Source organism: Drosophila virilis, chromosome 2, assembly GCF_030788295.1.
Source record: "Drosophila virilis strain 15010-1051.87 chromosome 2, Dvir_AGI_RSII-ME, whole genome shotgun sequence".
In the NCBI taxonomy this organism is placed as follows: domain Eukaryota; kingdom Metazoa; phylum Arthropoda; class Insecta; order Diptera; family Drosophilidae; genus Drosophila; species Drosophila virilis.
Window position 1 is genome coordinate 26,793,000 of NC_091544.1, and position 15,409 is coordinate 26,808,408.

The following is a 15,409-nucleotide window of genomic DNA, read 5'->3' on the forward strand; positions in this document are numbered from 1 at the left end:
AAAAGCAAACGCCGTTGATAAGCGGCCAATATACAAACGTGTTCGCATTAGACCGTTGCACGAAAATCGACAACAAAAAAACAAAAAAAAACAAAGAGCAACAAGCAAAAAATATTAAAAAATCAAATGAAAAAAAAAAAAAGAGACCCAATAGATTAGTTAATTAATGCGTCTCCATGGCAGCCACTGAGTCTTCGCAATTCGCATTTGCATTGACATTGACTTTGACCGAGAAAATAAAATCGAAGCCAATGCGGCGTATACTTGCTGTGTGCATGCTTCTTCTTGTGCCTGCGTGTGCGTGCAAGTGTGTGCACCTCGAAGTTTTGGTTGCGCTACAAGCACTGGCCAAAGTGTGCGCTTAATATTTTGTGCATATGCAAAAGAATAAAGAAAAAAAAAAAGTAACAAAAAGACAGCCAGGAAACAACCTCGAGCAAGTTGTCGGCATGTGATTTGAATTTAAGGCAGTCAAATTGCATTTCATGGTTCAATGCAATTGTGCTTTGTGTTATGTAACAGCCGGCCCTGAGCACGTTGCGGTTAGAGTTCTCGTGTTGACAACACTTAACATTCATTCATAAGCACATTTACGCTGGGTACGCACCGTTGAGCAGGCGGCCACCCAGCGTAAATTGTTGTAGCTGCAGCTGGCGTATTCATTGGGTCAAGTTTAAAATGGCCCAACAACATGTTAGAAAAATTACTCAAGACTAGATCAAAAAACGGCATTGACCGTCTTACTTAGCTTCCAGCCAATGGCCATAGCATAATACATTATAAATAGAAGAGTTTTGATGCGATAAACTAAAGTCAGCAGGTTATTTGCAATCTGTTTTATTTTTTTCTTATTTTTTTTTTAGCATGGGGTCGCACTTTTGCCGAAACTGTTGCTTATGCTAATGCCGCTAATGCTGCTGCGCCGGCGCGGCATTGTTTATTGTTATTTTCTGTATTTCCTGGTTTGTCAGTTTCGTTGACGGTTGAACATTATAATCGATAATTTGCTGTGTATGAAGCGCTGATACAAGCATTGACCTCAATATGTGAGTGTGTGTGTGTGTGTGTGTGACTGTAAGCGTTGCGCATACATACACATTTTTTTCGATTTATAAAATTCTTCTTTCTTAATTGTGTTTGAAAATGTTCAGCACAGTTTTGGCATTTACCAATTATGATATAACGGTTTTAAGTTCAAATGGACAAACGATAGGCGTACTATCGTTGTGACGATATTTTTTGCAGTCTCTAAAAGAGAATACATATTTATAATGTTCTTGAATTTGAATTGTGAATCGGATTTTTTTGTTATAGCGCTATTTGGATGAATGTTCATTACACCTTACAGCACCTTAAGAAATTTCAAATTGGATTTCAAAAAATTATGCCGATCAAAATAACCAATATTGACTGTAACGGTTTTGCATATGACAAAAATTCTAAAACGATTCTTTCGTTAACATCGATATGGCAAAAACTATCGAAACTAGGGGAGCATTTGGGAGCTTGCCAGACCTTTTAAAATGTAATAAATTGTTATGGACATTCGGTCACACTTGCACCCTTATCTCACAAATGTTGCCAAATTTAATCTGCTTTGTTTTGTAAACCACTCATATTGCTATATAGTATTTTGAAATTAAATTGTTTCTTGCGCGATCGGGCATGCGGAATATGCTCTCAATTACAATTCGCGCACAGCCAGCAACAAAGCAATGACAGTTCGCGGCATAGAAGCCATTAAATTGTACATGCCGACGTCAAAGGCAGACGCAGCAGCAGCCATAAAAACAAGCATACGAGAGGAAACGGGTAGGGCCATAATAGAACCTGTTGTTAACAAAGGTAACGCCATGACATCTGTGGAGCGATATAGACAGGAATGGTCACAATTGCTGGCCAATTTGGATGAGAACCCAGAAGCCTTGCGCTTAGCTGCCTTCAGGGGGCAACTGAAAATGTCAAAGTTTCGCAGCATCCATTGGGCGCTCCTGCTGCGAGTGTTAAACGCAGATCATCGCAGCTGGCACAGCCAGCGTGAGCAGCAACGCAGCCGGTGAGTCGAGAAGTATATGCTGATTGCACAATAAAGCAAATAAATTCTTGCTCTTGCAGATACGATAAGTTTCGTATGGACTATGTACGTAATCCTCACGAGCTAGTGGGACCCGAAGACGATGATCCATTATCGCAATCCACACAGAGCATCTGGAATCAATACTTTAGCGATCAGGAGCTATTCGCGGTCATACGTCAGGATGTGGTGCGCACTTTTCCGGGTGTCGACTTCTTTCGCAAGCCCCTCATACAAAATGCCATGACGAACATACTCTTCTACTATGCACGGGAGCATCCGTATATGTGCTATCGCCAGGGCATGCATGAGATCTTGGCGCCCATTATATTTGTGCTCTACAGCGATCATCAGTCGATGTTGCACTTCAGCGAGATTGCCAAGACGAACATAAATGAGACATTGTTGAATGTGCTAGATCCGGCATTTCTCGAGGCGGACACCTAGTGAGTTATGCACTTGGATTCGTTTTGGCCGTTGGAATCATCTCTTTCTCATTTTGATAGCTCCATCTTCTCCCGCCTAATGTCTTCGGTGGAGTCGTACTACCGCGTTACCAGCATAGTACCCACACCCGACGGCCACATGGAGATGCAAACATTGGACGAGGTGAACCATTGCAATCAATTTCTTATTTATTTCAAGTATTAATTGTCGTTTTTACAGCTCTCGGGCGCTGACGCTGAGCCACAATCAGAGGTTGAGGTTATCAGTCAGCTGAATTTCATACGTGATAAAATACTGGCCAAGCAGGATCAACATTTACATCATTATCTGCTCAAAATGGAAATACCATTGCATATATTTGGCATGTAAGTGGCCGCCATTGAAGCACGCTAAAAATCTCAACATTTTCCAATTATCAGCCGCTGGCTGCGCCTGCTCTTTGGGCGCGAGTTTATGCTGCTGGATCTGTTGCTGCTGTGGGATGCCATCTTCGCGGACAGCGATCGCTTTGATCTGCCCAACTACATACTGGTGGCTATGCTGGTGCACATACGGGATAAGCGTGCGTAATGCCTTAGATGCATAAAGCGGCTGCTCATCCATTTGATTTCTTGCAGTTCTGTTGAGTGACTACACGACTTCGATGACATATCTCATGCGCTATCCTAGCCATGTGGATGTCAATCTGGTGCTGCGACATGCCTTGCATATGCTCAATCCCAAGCAATTCGAATATCCAACGAATGCGTTCTCTTGTGTTTCCTTTTCCAACAATTTACCCGCAGCCGGTGCACCCGCATCAGAGTCACAGGGCACCAATCAGCGTGTGCGTACCAGTTCCGAAAGTTCAAATGTTGCCAGCGGCAGCCACATTGATCGCCATATCACCTACATGAAAGCCCGTAATGCTGAGAATTCCGCCGCATTGGCCAAGCTACAAGATGTTAATCACGTTGCCATGGATGGTTACCTAGCGGACGTAAGTTTGATGGATTAACTAAATAAAATGCAAACGCGATCCATGTTTGCTATTCCAGAGTCCTGAGCTAATGCGCCTGGAGCTAAAGAACGCACAGACTGTCATCAAAATAGCGCGCAGCAAGCTGTTCAATTATTTAAACACTGTGCGCCAGCACATGGGCAAGCAGGGCAACGAGGAGCTCAATCGCACTCTGGATGGCATTGAAGAACTCTGCAGTTTTCTCGATGTCAAATTCGTATTCCCCCTGCATGCGAGCACCGCCCCAATTGACGAGGCACTGGAGGCCAATGAGCGCAAGCAATTGAATACCACTAGAACCAACAGCGCCATAAGCACGCCGGCAATTAACCAGATGTCACCGTCGCCACCCGCTGCCAGTGGTTATGAGATGCCTGAGAATGCCTTCATGCACAACTCGACACGACGGCTCCTTGGGGATCGCCGAGAAATTGAATTGTCGACCATCACCAGCGACGAGAGGCCGGAAACAATGGTGCTGCAAAATGGTTTGCCCGCGGCTGAGCCGCAACAGCGGCCGCAATGATGCATTGCCGCCGCCGGCTGCCAACGACTGAATATGTTAAAACTAAGTGAACAATTTGTGAATCCTTAACCTTAATAATTCATTTTTATTTGTATGAATTACAGCAGTCATTACAGGAAATAAACGGATGCATACTTGAAGTGCTGAAATACTTATAAATGTATAACTGAACAATGTCAAAATGTTGTGTACGTGCTATAAGTCTAATATATAACTTAAGATATTTTTAATATAAACATGACAAAACTGATAGTAAACTTAACTAGAGTGCAAACCATATCAATCAAACAGCTCGTATGACATTTACGAACCCATTTAGAGTTTTTATAAATTATCATGTTCGTATTATGCCGAAGAACACGAGAGAAAAAAAGATTTTTTAATTATAGACTATCTGGCATTAATATTTGAACAAGATGGTTGAGTTGAGTCCATTTAAATTTCGCGAAATCAGGCAATATATACTATTAAAATATGTGATGCAAATATTCAACAGAATATGTAATGCACATGCAAAGCGAAATTTGATTTCTAGACAGCTTTTGTTATGCTGGAAAACAATTGGGGGGGGAAGCCGTAACTACTTATCCTACTTTTCTTTTAACGAAACGTGCTGCTGAGCCTTATGGTTGCGTCGTTCTGTTGTTGGCGGGCAGATGTCGCACCACTGCTCGGTTCGCACTCAATGCTCGCAGCTGCGCCTGTGCTTGAACATGGGCCGGCGTAAGCGCTGTGCTGCCACCGCCGCTCGAATAGCGCATGGACAGTTTCTGCTGTTGACTGATCTGGTGCGGCTGCAGCTGGTGATAATGCTGTTGCGACTGCTGCTTCTGCTGTCCAGAGTTTTGGAACGTAATTAGCTTGGTGCTGGTGCCATTGTTGACTCGAATTTTACGATACAAGGGCGTGGAGCCACCGCTACCGCTGGACGTGCCATTGCTCAAGTCCGAATGGACGCTAGAGTTGGAATTGGGTGGCGTGTGCATAACAATTGAATTGGGCGTACCATGGTTCGACTGCTGTCCGCTACGCTGCATCAAGGGCGATGAATGACCGGCGCTATTCATGCTGTTGCGCACATTGCTGGGATTTGCATTTGGTGTGGTCAGCTTGTTAATAGGCACAATGCGCAGGGCATCCGAGGCGTCCTGTTTAGAGGTGCCAACCTGCACGGAGGAGGGCAGGTAGCGACGTATGTTGAGTGGCACCTCCTTGACGCGCCCATTAACAGACGGTGCTGCCGAAACAGTTACGGTTGATGCGGGTGGACTCGGATTGGTACGAATAGTAGGGCGCTGCTTGGGCGTTACGGTCAACTCGGATGGATTGCCCGCTATATGGTTGTCGTTAGACAATGACTGTTTCGACTGCGCCGGCGAATCTTCCATCAAATCGTCAATGGTTATAGATGAGGATACTGACTCGGGCGAAGCGGGAGGCACATCCAATACCTCCTCAAAAGTCATGCGATCTGAAGTTCGCCTGGTTGAGCTATTCTCTGCAGTTGATGACGCTGTTGTTTCATTTAACTGTAGCTCACTTCTGGTCTCCACTTCCGGTTCGACGATTGTGGGCACTGAAGCGTTCCGCTGCATGCCGCGCAGTTCCAAGTCGCAAACGATCTGCATAATTTTGGCCTTGCCCTCGGCTGCTAGATCCCCAGGCAGGGTTTTCATGGTCTGTGTTATGCTCTCGAAGAACAGATCTATGGTATCGCGTGGCTGTGCAGCAAAAGAGTTTGCCTCTACGTGATTACGTGATGCTATGACGGGTGATTCGTTCTCACGCTCTAGTGTACGGAGACGCGACACAATGTCAAAAGAGGAGCATATCATGTCCTTAGCCATATCCAACTGGCTGCGCTCATCGTTTCGTTTGCCCACAGAGTCGCGCAGTACGCGCAATATGCGACGCACCTCCAGCGAACGACGCATTCGCTTGGACGGCGGCTGCTCCCCAGTGCTGTACTCTGATCTAGAGAGAAGCGGACTTCAATTAAATTGATAGTGTACAATTGCTGCATTCATTTACTTACTTGAAGCTTAGGGCCTCATCGCTCTCCTGGTCCATATCCATGACAGATGCGGCAGGTTCCGCAACGTTGACTCCCAGTGAAGTGACTCCGCTGTTATTTCTAAGTCGCTCCAACTGCTCAAGATGTTTGCGTGATCCATCGTGCTGGCGCAAATAGAACAGCTTGATGGGCAGCCGAGTATCGCATATTTTGCAATGGCAATGATTCTCATCTGTGGCATCCGGCTCCAACCAATCGTATTTGGCTTGCAATTCTGCCATTGCGGCTTTATTTTTCGCCTCGCCTGTTGCCAACGCTGGCGTTGTTGGTGTGGACACAGACGCTACATCCGTGGGTGGCATACGTGCTGCTTTCTTACGCTCAAAGCGTAGCCGAACATGACGCGTGCTTCGCTGATGCTTTGAGGCGTACTTGAAGCTGGGCAAGAAGACAGACACCTCGCACAGCTTACACCAGCCGTAGTTGTGACGCGGTTCGCTCCGCTTCCAAGAGAGCCATGGAAAGCGATCCTTCCAGACCATCACCTTGCCTTGCATGGTGGCAGGCACGGGCTTGTGTGCCGCTTTGTTGGTCACTTTGGGTTGATTGCTAACTTCAGAGTTATTGCCCTCAGCAACTGCTGCTGAATCAGCATTGCTCTGCTCCTCGTCGTTTTCCTCCTCGTCCTCGGCTGCTTCACCCCCTGCATCCTCCGTATGCTTTTTGCGCGCTTCTTTGCGGCGTGCTGTCTGTCGCACCTTATACTGATGTATTAGCCTTTGGTGGCGAGCGCTTTGTTCATGACGAACCTTGGCCCACTCGCTGCTAAAGCGCACGCGACAAAATTTGCACTGCTGTATTTTGCGATCTCTGGAGTAACGCAACCACCAAAAATGCCGCACCACGCGCTTGGTCTTGCGCGACTCGGCAGTCACTTCTGTGGGCCTGTGTTGAGAAATAAAAGGAATTTAATAACTACTGATACTGCCACAGACAGAGAACGAGAGAGGGTGATTCATACTCGGCGGAGCTTCTGGGCGTCGTGGAGAGCTTGTCATCCTCATCAACATAATCGTCGTCGCTACCCTCGCTTTGCGCCTCCGACTGTTCCTGTTCGCTTTGTTCCTCCTCGTCGTTGTTCCGTGCTTCTTCAGTTGCAGCAGCAACTGAGGCAGCCACCGCAGCCAGATGCTTTTCTGAATTTTCATGAGTTTTGCGTTTGATTTCAGAATGTCCATATATGAAGCGCCTCGAGCAAATATGACAGTAAGCCAGCGTGGGATCAGTGGGATCGGCCACTAGCCATGGATGCTGTTCTGCATACTGTGCCCAAATGCCTCGATTCAGCTTAGACCTGACGAAAAGCAAGAATTTAGTAGCTAAAAACTAAAGCCGTGAATAATTATTTTACGCACGACTGAGTCCCCTTGTGTGCAAATAGATTGCTGCAGTGCACCTTTGTCTTCAAGTGGCGCATAAAGCTCGTTATGGCCATGCGACAGTCGCAGAGCGTGCAGCGGCATTGCTGAGGATTGGTATCTGGTAACAATTCACACCAGTCACTGGGATCCGTGGTCTCTAAGCCGGCGCCAACGACAGTCATAACGTTTGAGTCTTCATTTTGAGCTTTTGGCTCCGACGCCGCATCAACTGAATTGTCCTCTTGGCTTGCGCTGCGCTTGCGTTTACGCGCTGACTTCTCCTGATGTGTCCGCTGTGCCTCACAGTGACCCTTGCTGGTCTCGTGCCGCTTGCGCAAGTAGACAAACTCAACGTTCATGCGCACATTACAGTACTTGCACAGGCCAATGGTGCCCTCCGGCTGGATTCGCTCGAGCCACTGATGCCAATTTAACCAGCGCATCCAATTGAAGTTGTTTAGCTTCTCCACTTCGTTGGCACGCTTCTGCTTCATGGCGGCCACATAGTTATCGGTGCCAAATTCATGCTTCACCTCATGTTCACTAGTGCTTGGGGAATAGAAGAAATGGGTAATTATGGAGAAGGCAGCTACCAATAATAGCTACTAACCCAAGCCGAGCATAATCATCACTATTCTTAAAGGCTAAGTAGTTGTTCTCACGCTCCTGGTGGTAAAGCGACAGGTTGTGCTGTTGTACATGCTTGAGCTTCTTGTTCACATTTATAACCACATTGCAGTAGAGACAGAAGGCGTAGTCGCCGTCGCTCTCCTCGTGCAGCAGCCAGGGCCAGCGTTTCATCCAAATCTGCCATCGCTCTCTGCGGCTAATGCGACGCGAGCCACTGCTGCTTGCCTCATCGGCGCTTTCTTCCTCGTCGTCATCGTCCACCTCCTTGCTTGAATCAATTCGTTCCAGTAGGCCCATAGGATCGGGTCCATTGTAAGAGCCTGTACTTTCAACGTCACTGCTGGGCTCTGTCTTTGTGGACGCTTTCTCATCCTCCAGCGGATCCTCCGTTGATTTCTTCTCATGCTCGTTATCAATTAATACCGTCGGCAATTCGGACACTGAGGGGTCATTGACGACTTCCACATCGTCATCGTCCAGCTCAATAGTAAGTGTAGTTTCCGCTGTAACTGCGCCCTCGACATCCATTATTTTCAACTCGTGCTCGACCGTCTTTTCTTTATTTATCGGCTTTTCGGACGAAGACGCCATTTTGTTGCCAATACCGGCATCGTCTGGCTTTGGTGAGGAAGTCTCACCAGTTCGTCCGTTCTCCAATTCCATTTCTGCCTAAGCAGAATTACTCTCTCTTTTAATAAAAAGCGAGTTTACCGCTCTTCACACCATGCGTTTTAATTGCAAAATATAACACTTTTAAATTAAATTGAAATCGCGAAATTTGCACAACAGCCGAGAAGTCTGCGTTTAACTATAGGCATCGATAGAAAAACATTCGATTTCCCGATAACTGCAAGCGCATGACAAGAATATATCGATTGTTCAACAAGGAAGCTAATTTGAAAAATATCGCATATACTTACCCTCACAAACACACATTTGTTACTTAAATGATGTCAACTTTGCGTTTGTTGACTATTAAATCCTAAAAAAAACCTGATTTTTCCGTAATTCATTATTTTCAGCATTGTTCATTCCCAGTCTTGGCTAACTCAGCAATCTAGAGTTAACCGATAGTCTATGTACATTTCACCAATTTCTATCGATATTTTTTGTTTTGCTGTTTTTTTTTTTAATAGGGTCACACTGTTGCGGCGTTTGTTATTGTTAATTTGGTGATGCATAGAATTTAGTAAAGTTTTAAGCAACATGACGATTTTTAATTTGTACATATTTGACAAAATGGGCACTCTAATGCATTACGCAGAGTGGAACCGTACCAAAAAATCGGGCATAACCCGTGAGGAGGTGGGCACCGTTCTACGTCATGTTAATAAAAACCGAGCGAATGCCAACAATTATTTTTTTGTTTATATTCCCAGGAAGCAAAGCTAACATATGGCATGCTATTCTCCATCAAGTCCTTTGTCAGCAAAATATCACCACACGATCCGCGTGAAGGATTTCTCTACTATAAAACAAATCGCTATGCGCTACATTATCTGGAAACGCCCTCGGGATTAAAGTGAGAGCAACTGTTGCAGCTCTGAGCTGAGTTGAATTTAATTGTCGATTTATTTAGATTTGTACTAAACACTGACACGGCAGCCATCAATGTCAAGGAACTGCTGCAGCAGCTATACGCCAAAGTCTGGGTGGAGTATGTGGTGCGTGATCCACTGTGGACGCCCGGCACAGTGGTCACCTCGGAGTTGTTCCAGAGCAAACTTGACGAGTTCATCAAACAGTCGCCTATTTTTGGCATAAGAAATATTTAGACTAAGCCCACTGTATAGTTAATAGATACGTATAAAACTCCAAATCATGTGTCATAAGCGTACAGCCTCTCCAAATTGTAGTCGTTGGCAGCTGCAGAGGCCTCCAATTATGCCCGTGCTTTAAATACATACAAGTGGAGCACACGACGGAAATGCGAAATGGTCCACAGCGGCATATGAAAGAGGCCGCCAAAACTTGCGCAAGGGCCAGCTTTAAGATCTGTAATTTTCAATTGCATATCATTTTTTCTGTATTTTCGTGAAATTCGTTAGCTTTTCGCATATGACAACTGTTGCTGCTGCCGCACGCGATTAAATCTGTGCGCGACTCGCCCCCAACGCCAGTTACTTTTAGGCTGGCTCCACTCGCATCAAGGGTTTTGCGCAATCCTCATAACTATGGAAAATGATTTGCAAAATGCCACAGGCTGCGCGCACATGGAAATACCCAGAGCCAAGCGACAGAAGTAGAGAAGAGCCAGCTAGACAGAGAGAGAAAGAGAGAGAGAGAGAGATACATATATATGTACTATAGGTTCGACTTTGGTTTACGTTTTCTTTTCAAAAAAACCTGTCGCTGCTGCACCGTTAGCAACCTTTTGGGCATGCTAATACATATACATACCCACATATGCATGCCTACATACAATCATATTTATGTAAACATATATGAATTTATGTATACCCTTGCGATGAGTATGTTAGCTGGGTCACGAAATTTGCAACGCTTTTAGATACACGCAATACCTAACTGCCCAAAAAGTGAGCAGATTTTCAATAAAAATAAATAATAATGTTAAAAAAATAAGAGAAAAAAATTTAGATGCCCGAATTTATGGCCAAGCCTTAAGCCCGAGCTTTGGCACGTCAAATTTTTTAAATTTAAAATAAATCAATTTAGTTAATTATATTTATTATTATTTTATAAATAAGTATTAATAGTACAAAAGAAAACAAAAAGGGGCTAATTTCAATAATAAATAGAATTTTTTTTTTTTAAAACTTGTTTTGTTCCAGATATCTGCAGAGCATTTACACTTCGGCACAGCAAATGTGACTTATTTATTTTTGTGTACTTTTGTTTTTTTTTTTTTTGCTAGCTTTTACGATGTCTCACTTATACAAAATTCACACAAGTCATCTGCAGTTTTTGGTCTAAATGTGTTTTGTATCTGTTTTGTTTTTATTTTTATTTTTGTCACACTGTCGCTTGGGTCAAATTCGAAACCGGGTTTCAACAGTGCATTGCAAAAGCTGCGAAGACAATAAAAATTGAACCGCAAAGCGGGTTTTTAGGCCTGCGACTTTTCTGTCGTCTTAGATATAGTCATACAGCTAGTAGGGCTAGTAGTATTTCATAGATACACAAAAAACAAAACCTATTTTGAGTTAATCAACTGAACTGTCACGTGGAGGCGCCAGCATCTTACAAAATGCCCTTTCCAAAACTGCGTTTATGCATGGGAGTTTTTCATTTGTTGTGTTTTTTTTATTTTTTATTTTAGTTTATTTGCATTTATATAAGTATTCAGATTTATGTTTATCAAATACAGATACCGGTTGGCCCGAGTCGGCTTGTTGACTTTCAATTTGCTAGTTGGCTTTGATTTTGCTTATCGCGGACACGATCACGATTACGATCGGTTCAGCAACCCAATTAGCCCGGGCTCGAACCCGTTCGAACCTCATGTTACGCTCTGGCGCTTTTTTGTGATCTGCATTTTGGTTTCCCCAGTTTGTATGCTCTTGTCAAGGACAAATTGGGGCAGGAGACATCTCCTACTCCATCAGGTATATATATTCTAGATCAGCATCAACAGTCTGTCCGGTCGCCCGCCTCTCAGTTTCTATACGAACTGGTCTCCCAGTTTTAAGGCAGTACTTATGTCGGATATGGTCGCATCGAAACACTATATCATGTAGCTGCTATCGGAACGATCAGTCGAAAACCTTTTTGTTTTTTCCAGATATCTTATGCTCCTCATTTATACCAAATCTTAAATACATCGCACTACTATATCATATAGCTGCTGTCGGAACAATCAGTCGTAGATTTAGTTCTTGAATGAAAAACTTTTTTGTTTTTCAAATTATCGTAACCAAACTCGGCATTTATGAGTCTTACCATGCTTCCCACATATATGCGGAGTCTTATCAAAATCGGAGCACTATATCATATAGCTGCCATAGCTGTTGATCGATCGAAAAGTATTTTTTTGTAGGCAAAATATTTTCAGCAATTTCAGCATACGCGAGCATTTACCATTCAATTCCAAAGTCAAATACTTGCAAGGGTATTAAGTCGTCGGCATGCTGCGGACTTTCCTACTTTCTCATCTTATTTGATTTGATTTGATTTTTTGTGGTTTTGGGCTGCGCAAATGTTACGCAAATCACGAACCACTCTCAATGAATTCCATTTTCGTCAACCGAATAGTTTACAAGGTTATTAACGGTTTGTTGGGCCGCAACGACTTGGAAAATGAAAACAAGAAAATAATGTGCACATGCCCCAACATTCCCTCGATATTACAAAAAAAAATTATATATATATATATAAACACAAAAGCAGCTGCGGGAGGGTCATTATGAATCTCCATTGTTGGCGCCTGGGAATTTGCTGTTTAGCGTTATAATTGCTAACTTTGAGCAACAATTACTGTTCAAATTTTCAGTTTAGCTCAATTAAAGGTGAAAGATGAGTGCGGCTAACTTTTCATTTAGCTGCTAACTAAACCCAACTGGCGACTGTGACAGCAACTGAGGGGCGCCCGCCCACGCGGACTGTGAAAGGGCCTTGGACTTGGCTTTTTTTTACGAACACAATCTCTTTGCCATTGTTGACCAACAGGCCAAGCTCGATGCCAATGAAGTCAACTAAAATAATATGTAAATGCGTTACGAGCCTAAAATTAGAACTCTGACTGATCGAGCGATGTGTGCGAAGCCTTTAGATGCTCTGTTCGGATCTTGATGTATCTGAGTTATAGAACTGAAATAGATTTGTGCGAATCAACTAAAGCTGCTGCTCAAGAGCCACAGTTCTGTTTTGCTGTCTTTCACATATCTTGGCCAAGTTTTATGAGGCGTCTATTTGCCAATTCTTAGGGCATAAAAAACACCAATCTCTTGTCTTTGGCCTTAACGTGTTTTACGAAACTATAAATACATTTGTTAGTCTTTGTTTTGGCTTTTAATTGCAAACACATTTTATTGAGCAACTTTTGCTAAAACTTGAGGGCTCCAACAAGGTAAATGCGCGTGTTTCCTAAAGAACGCTGCCCGTTTGGCCATATAAAGTAGGCGCGCTTCGCGTGGCCCTGAAAATCAGCATTAGCTATGCAAAACAATGTATCATATTAGATTTGTAAAACAAAAAAAAAAAAAAAAAAACAGCAACAAAAACAAAAAACAGCCACTTTTTATATGTGGGCAGGGAATTTGATTGGACTGAAAGCGGCACACGCTCGGGTCAGATTAATACAATGTGCATAAGAAATGAAGCTACAAAAAAACTGGACATAAATTAATAGATTCTGAGAGTTCGGATTGTTTCCTAGCAACAGATAAGCGCTAAAACGAACTGCCTAAAACCTGCTCAAAGTAAGCATAATTTTCAGCTTATTCTTTAGCTAAATCTTTGGAGTTATTTGATTCGTCGATCAAATTAAATAATTGTTCTTGATTTGATCCGGTTAGCAAATATTTGATCTTTATTTTCAGTCAACTCTTTCACTTTATCTTTGGATGATCCTTTCATCAAATATTTAATATATATATATATAAAATAAACCAGACTCAAGTAAGCATCATTTTTGATCGATAGATCACTATTTGATCTTGTTTAAGATTATTTGATCTTTAAAGTAGACCAGCTTCGTATTAGCACATTACCTCTCATGTCTTTAGCCTTATTTGGTATTTTGATCCCATTAATTAAAGTAAGGATATCTATCACTCTAGTCTGTTTTGATCTTTTGATCAAGTGTTGATCTTTATTTGATTCCCTTGATTCAATACTATACTGTGGTCAACTGTTTGAAGTTCTTTTGATCTTTTGATTTAATTTTTGTTTAACAGTGTTATATGTAAGGTCTTTGGCATATCTTTGGATGTATTTGATTTTCTTCCAGCCTCGAGCAAGGATAATTTTAAGTAAAGTTTTTGATCTTTGACAATATACCAGCCTTAATGAACGATAATTTTTTTTTTTGCTTGACGATATCTTTGGGCTCATCTGATGTCAACTGTGTTTGTTGGCTTGTCACTAATTAAGACAAATTCGGCCCATGAAGCTCAGGCAACTGCAACTAACAAGGCCCGAGAGCTTTACGCACCAATGACAGACTTGGCGCAAACGATTTTCGGCCCATATTGGTATAAGCTAAAGTAGTTGACCTTTTTTATGCGCAATGGCCAAGAGTCAATGAAGGACGGGCCATGGATCTCGATCCATACACTGTTAAATATTTCAATTTCAATAAAATTTAATGAGACATGAGGCTGACTGATGAATCGCCCGCCTGCTGCACTGGCCAAGTGGTGCATCAGGAATTCCCCTAGGCGAACGTGAGCCAGGCACAGAACCACTTTTCAAGGTTCTAGGCCTGGCCTACCAGCCAACTGGCACGTAGGCCAACTCGTTGGCGCATTGAGCTGGACGGGTTAATCGATTTTGGCGCAATTAACTAGCGACTCCTGGAATTTAATTCATGCGCTGACTGTGCTGCAAAAAAGAGGCTCCCTTTGGCTAGACTTTGGCTTGGTTTGACTTGGACTTGGACTTGGACTTTGGCCAGATACGGACTTGGTCACGTAGGCCAAAGACTAACGAAACCAGTTGGCAATTGCCCTGGACATAGTTTGGCGGCTGCATTCGAGATACATTTAACAAAAGGTAGTTTTGTTATTTCTGTCTTCTTCTCTGACGCATCGCGCATTTGCATTTTGTCATTTTAGTCAGGGCGTCAAGCGAGCATCTGTCAACGGAAATTAAACTGTGCCGCGTGGGACTGAGCCCAGGGGTCAGTGGGTGTTGCTCCAGTTGTAGGGCAAGTGAGATCTATCAGTTAAGCAATGCACACACATACATATTTATATATAGCTATATATATATCTTTGAATGTGTACATATAGTTGACACGTAGGCTTGTCAAGCATCTGATGCATATTTCTAGCTCAGTTTATGGACGGGAGTTTCCAAAGACCCAGTTTTAAGCTACGACAAAATGCAGACAACAAAGCTCTGAATGACAAGTTCTTCAAAAATCATTACGATAAAAACGAAGCTCTGTTAGAGCGCATCTAATTCATAAATATCTACTGGATATCCAATTATAAGTCTCACACGTTGTACAACATTCCGATTCTGACAAATTGTCTTGCCAGCCAAAAGTGTTTGCCACTTAAAATGTACTTCATCTTTTGATCATCTAAAGAAAGGAGGGGAGGAGTGGTGGGCATTACAAATTTGTCACAAAATGTAGAAAGAGACCTTTGCGAACCCATAATTTCTATATATA

The 15,409-nt window shown here is 43.2% G+C and overlaps 3 protein-coding genes across 4 annotated transcripts; 2 read left to right on the top strand and 1 right to left on the bottom strand.

Annotated features, from left to right (window-relative positions):
* Positions 1-1,548: 1,548 nt before the first annotated feature.
* TBC1D5 (TBC1 domain family member 5) lies at positions 1,549-4,283 on the top strand. The gene is made up of 7 exons (XM_002056061.4): positions 1,549-2,056; positions 2,116-2,520; positions 2,581-2,683; positions 2,741-2,886; positions 2,941-3,083; positions 3,139-3,500; positions 3,559-4,283. Exons 1-7 carry the CDS (start codon positions 1,716-1,718, stop codon positions 4,045-4,047), a joined length of 1,989 nt encoding a protein of 662 aa, XP_002056097.2. The 5' UTR covers positions 1,549-1,715; the 3' UTR covers positions 4,048-4,283.
* On the bottom strand, positions 4,113-8,938 carry Su(var)3-7 (Suppressor of variegation 3-7). 2 transcript variants are annotated; one of them, XM_002056062.4, is made up of 5 exons: positions 8,093-8,938; positions 7,477-8,031; positions 7,083-7,415; positions 6,083-7,006; positions 4,113-6,021 (listed from the first exon to the last, which is right to left on the bottom strand). In XM_002056062.4, the coding sequence occupies exons 1-5, from the start codon at positions 8,773-8,775 to the stop codon at positions 4,671-4,673; spliced, it is 3,846 nt and encodes a 1,281-aa protein (XP_002056098.1). In that variant the 5' UTR covers positions 8,776-8,938; the 3' UTR covers positions 4,113-4,670. The 2 variants fall into 2 exon arrangements, with proteins under 2 accessions (XP_002056098.1, XP_015025891.1); XM_015170405.3 differs by having other exon boundaries at positions 4,113-6,036.
* Positions 8,939-9,245: 307 nt separating this feature from the next.
* On the top strand, positions 9,246-9,944 carry Bet5 (blocked early in transport 5). Its single transcript, XM_002056063.4, has 3 exons — positions 9,246-9,417; positions 9,492-9,634; positions 9,692-9,944. The coding sequence occupies exons 1-3, from the start codon at positions 9,319-9,321 to the stop codon at positions 9,885-9,887; spliced, it is 438 nt and encodes a 145-aa protein (XP_002056099.1). The 5' UTR covers positions 9,246-9,318; the 3' UTR covers positions 9,888-9,944.
* The last annotated feature ends 5,465 nt before the right edge of the window (positions 9,945-15,409 follow it).

What these genes read in the sequence shown, in the direction of transcription:
- TBC1D5 (XM_002056061.4), top strand. Translation starts at nt 1,716, where the DNA reads ATGACAGTTCGCGGCATAGAAGCCATTAAATTGTACATGCCGACGTCA. An exon ending in CGTGAGCAGCAACGCAGCCG is followed by an intron (nt 2,057 to 2,115) that starts GTGAGTCGAGAA and finishes TTGCTCTTGCAG; the next exon opens with ATACGATAAGTTTCGTATGG. An exon ending in TGGATGGTTACCTAGCGGAC is followed by an intron (nt 3,501 to 3,558) that starts GTAAGTTTGATG and finishes TTGCTATTCCAG; the next exon opens with AGTCCTGAGCTAATGCGCCT.
- Bet5 (XM_002056063.4), top strand. Translation starts at nt 9,319, where the DNA reads ATGACGATTTTTAATTTGTACATATTTGACAAAATGGGCACTCTAATG. An exon ending in CGGGCATAACCCGTGAGGAG is followed by an intron (nt 9,418 to 9,491) that starts GTGGGCACCGTT and finishes TTATATTCCCAG; the next exon opens with GAAGCAAAGCTAACATATGG. An exon ending in GAAACGCCCTCGGGATTAAA is followed by an intron (nt 9,635 to 9,691) that starts GTGAGAGCAACT and finishes CGATTTATTTAG; the next exon opens with ATTTGTACTAAACACTGACA.